Consider the following 4,454-nt stretch of genomic DNA (forward strand, 5'->3'; position numbering starts at 1 on the left):
AACCACAGCGTAAACATTGATGATGATGATCATGACTTCATCTATCACCATAAGCAGCATTCATTTAATCAAACCATGTTTGAAGCAGAACGCCAATTAAAAGTAAGGCCGGTACCACGTTACCTTGCCACACCATCTTCTCCTCTTTATAATATATCTATAAACATCAAAAGGAAATGGTGGTTTTTTATTTGAAACTGCGTTGATGAAGAAGCAAATTAGGAAAAAAACAGAGGAATAACACGTGATTCGTCTCGTTACCACCATCACGCCCGGTGGCATAACACCCGATAACGGCTGGCTGGGGCGGTGTTCCTGCCGCCATGGTGTCACACCCCCAAACCAGAATGGCGGAAACATTCGGGGGTGGATGACTTCACGTAGTATCACAACGATTGAATATTGCAAAGAAAGTAACACAACCATCATATATATAACAATGAAAAACGTGTATTGTTGCGTTATACATGTTATCAAAAGAATATTACAATATGATGAATAAATGTTTAATGATAAAATCATCCTTTGTGTTCCTTCTTCCAAAAGCTGGTAGTTTACCTGTATCACTGATTCCCTGAGAAATACAAGTGGTTTTGAAAAGTGTCAACATTTAAGTTGGTGAGTTCATGAGTGTTCCGAGTTGAAAAGTATATTCCTTTTGGTAGTAATTTGGTAAACGAGATCTTTAGAAAATCCAATATTTTCTTGTAAAATGTAAAAGGTTCCAAAGTTGGAATGTGTTAGTAACTTTTATAAACAATTGATAACAATAATTTAGTATGAAAATATAATGTAGAAATACTGCGATGCACATATGAACCTTGTAAATCAATCTTGTTTTATACTTTTTATGTGAGTTTTATAACCATACTATTGACACTGACGGCCTGTAACAACATTCTTCAAGTGTTGCAGTGTTATGACATTTGTCACCCCAGACCTGCCGGTCTAACTATAGCTAGTAGTTTAGGTGCGGGATTGTCAATCCCGTATAGATCTATACACAAGTATCACGCTCTCCCTCCAAGAGATTATGGTATATAATACAGGACTTGAAATGCATACAAAAATGTACGTTGAAGTTTAAATGTCTCACATTTACCTAGTATAAATAGGTTTACAATGAAATGACTTTACTCCTCTTTGAAAGTGTTTCGTTTTTCAAATTGTATAAAAATGTAGGATTGACTTGCTAACTATACCCATTATAGTTCTTCAGATAGTATGTTCCATTTCGTAGACATAACTTAGTGATATAATTGCCCTTGTATACATAAGATTTTTGTATCGATATTCGAAGTTAGAAATTGTATTTATGTTTAGAAAACGATACTTTTAACGTGTAATGTACTTGTATTTCCCCCCCTAAAACATGTAAAAGAATTGAAAAGTAGGGGTATGAACTCACTCGTTAAGTTTGAAGAGAGGGGCTAGAGTTGAGCAGAGTTTCGATCTCGGATAGTTGCGTCGTCGGGCTCTTCGGGAATTTCTGCAACGTAAATCTTTCGTCGGGGCTCGAGTGCGGAAACCGAGGTGAGAAAAGGGTCTCTGGAGCTGGGAGAATGTCTGAGAAATGGTGAAGGTGTGCCAAAACCCGAGGCTTATGCCCTCTATTTATAGGGCTGAAAACCCCCGTACGCGGCGCGTACTGCCGGAGTACGCAGGGCGTAGTCAGTACGCGGGGCGTACTTCGGTTACGCGGGGCGTAATAAGGCGTCATGGCTTACGACTCCTGGCTAGCTAGGCGTAGCTTGGGCGGGCCGATGGGACTCGACCCTGGGTCTAGTACGCGGGGCGTACTCCCAGATTACGCGGGGCGTAATCCCTGCTTCCAACTTCTAAATTCCGTAACTTTCGCGTACGAGCTCCGTTTTTCGCGTTCTTTATATCCACGCGTAGGTGAGATTATGCTCTACAACTTTCATTTAGACTCCGTCGGCTAGTTTTGACTTTATTTTTAATGATATAATTTTAATAGGCCGGGCCTCCTAAAGTTCGTTAAAATTTCATAGGTTCTTTATTCGACGTCGGTTTTCGTTTGTCTTTTTATTGTTTTATTACCATCGAGGAGATCTTCAACTTCCGTTTAGGTGGCGATAGCTAAATAATACTCGATCTTCAATCCGAGTTTTTAGCCCTTTACTACTGTTACGAAATTTTGAAAATTCGTAACTTCTTCATACGAGGTCCAAATTCGGCGATCTTTTTATGCACGCTCATCTTTCAACGAGATCTACGACTTTTGTTTAGATACTTTAAGGCTAAAATGTATTTTATTGAGATTTCACTTTTTACATCAAATTATGTTTTAACGTCGTGTCGTAATTATACGAGTGGTTATAATTTCTTCAATATAACTCGGTTTTGAGTGTTCTTTATGTTTTTGGAAACCTGGGCATGATATCTAATATTCGATGCATCCCAACTTAGATACCTGAACACTTTATTTTCGAGGTTAATTTCGTTGTTTTTAGCTTTCGAGTGTTTACAATGCTTTTGGGAAAAATAGGGTTGTCACACATGGTGCCGTTAATTAAGGGCTTGCCACATAAGCATAACGGCCGGTGGCGTTGCCCGCTCCGTATACTCTAATGAAAATTATGGATCGAGATATATTCGTAGAACGATAATAACTTTATGTCTATATGATGGTGACATTTTCATTTTAACTGGAGATTTATAGGATAAAATTTGTTGGAATTTATTGAATAAAATATAGTAGGCTAAAAATAAGACCGAAGTAAGTGCTCAAGGAGTAACGATTTTAATGGATAGTAGGGCATCCACAATGTATTAAACCATTATCATTTTATTTACTATATAATTATATATTAATTAATTTTCCTACAATACATTGAACTCAATAGAATATATATTTAATAGTTAAAATGTTTTTTCTCATAGAGTTCAATGACCATTAAATTTCATATCTATTAAATGTCAACACCACATCCCACAATAGTAAAGTTTAATCCATTGAATGTCAATTAGGCATGTCACTTCATTCAACTCTCACATTGAACTATACATTGTGGATGCTCTAAGGTAGAAGATGGATACAACTTGGATTTTTTTTATTTTTTTTATTATTATTATTATTTTTTTTTTACAATGGATAATCGTTCCATAAAACATGACCGGATATTGGCTCTCAATCAAATGATTTGGACAAAAAGGATGAAACATTATTTTATTCAAGAAAGCTATTCATCTTTCTTATTGAGCCTCCTTTGTTGAGCTATACGACTTGGCAAATGTTATCCAACATTTGCTATCGACTTGTCTTACTATTTAGCTATCCGACTATGATCATATCCAACATCTTCTATGCAGTAGCGGAGCCAGGGTCAAAATGTGTATTCCAGAAAAAAAAAATTGAAAAAATGGCAATTTCATTAGACATAAAGTTCAACTTCCATAACAAAGTTACGTTTTGAAGTTCACATCTTCGCTGTTTCATTTTACGAAAATGAGTAATTACATTTTCAGTCTTAACATTCTCGAGTGCTTCCTCTTTTACATTACAAATCAAAGCATCATTCGTAAAATCGTCACCTATTTTATTATGCAAATCGGTCTTCAAGAACTTCATTGTAGAAAACACCCTTCAACAGTTACGATTGCAACGGGCAAAACCAAAGTTAGTTTTAATAATCTATAAATGAAAGAAAAAGAAATGTGCTTCCCAGTTTCCACCAACAAACGAGAGAGTTCTGTAATTCTCTTCAAGTTGAAAAATCTCTCATCATGGAGCAAAGAATGATAATAGATATCAAGTCACCGATTAAGTTGCACCATTTCTAAATGGTCAAAATCATTTTTGTATTTCTCGCTTAGCTTCAATAACTTTGCTTTATCAAAACTAGAAAATGAGTCACAATGACTCAAAGCTGCCATTTTATCTATCAAATTTGTGCAAACTTTACTAAATCTATCCCCAAATTCTTGAATTTGCATATCCAAAACTGTGTTAAAAATCACAACTTCAAAATGATGTCGATTAGTCATATTGGTCCTACGCTTTCGTGGGATAACATAATATCCCAACATGTCTACAATTCAAATACTATGTTTTTCACAAAAAGTATGTACCTTCTTCCAAATTTGTGGAAACCCATCTTTTCTAAAAGCTTGCAAAGCTTTCTTTTTCTCTTTTACTAACGAAGCCGCTTCCAAAATATCTTGATCTTTTTTTTGAAGATGCTTTGACAAGATATCCGTGAGGCCTACAATTTCCAGCATTAAGTGTAAAAGTAACACAAAATCAAGTGTCTTGAAATTTGAGAAAATACATTTGCTTGATTACGGTTAGATAAAATAGACCCCTCATCTTTGATATATTTATGGACCACAAAAAATTCAACAAACTTACAATTGTTCTATAATGTGAACCCCATTTAGTATCTCCAACTCGAACACGAGAACTCTCTTGATTCAACCCTCTTCTTGTTTCA

At 35.7% G+C, this 4,454-nt stretch overlaps 1 protein-coding gene across 1 annotated transcript; it reads right to left on the reverse strand.

Moving 5' to 3' along the window:
• Nucleotides 1–3,777: 3,777 nt before the first annotated feature.
• LOC145007164 (uncharacterized) lies at nt 3,778–4,242 on the reverse strand. The gene is made up of 2 exons (XM_078966144.1): nt 4,068–4,242; nt 3,778–3,965 (listed from the first exon to the last, which is right to left on the reverse strand). Exons 1-2 carry the CDS (start codon nt 4,240–4,242, stop codon nt 3,778–3,780), a joined length of 363 nt encoding a protein of 120 aa, XP_078822270.1.
• Between the last annotated feature and the right edge of the window lie 212 nt (nt 4,243–4,454).

This window comes from Lactuca saligna, chromosome 7 (genome assembly GCF_052625555.1).
Source record: "Lactuca saligna cultivar CGN05327 chromosome 7, ASM5262555v1, whole genome shotgun sequence".
Taxonomy (NCBI): domain Eukaryota; kingdom Viridiplantae; phylum Streptophyta; class Magnoliopsida; order Asterales; family Asteraceae; genus Lactuca; species Lactuca saligna.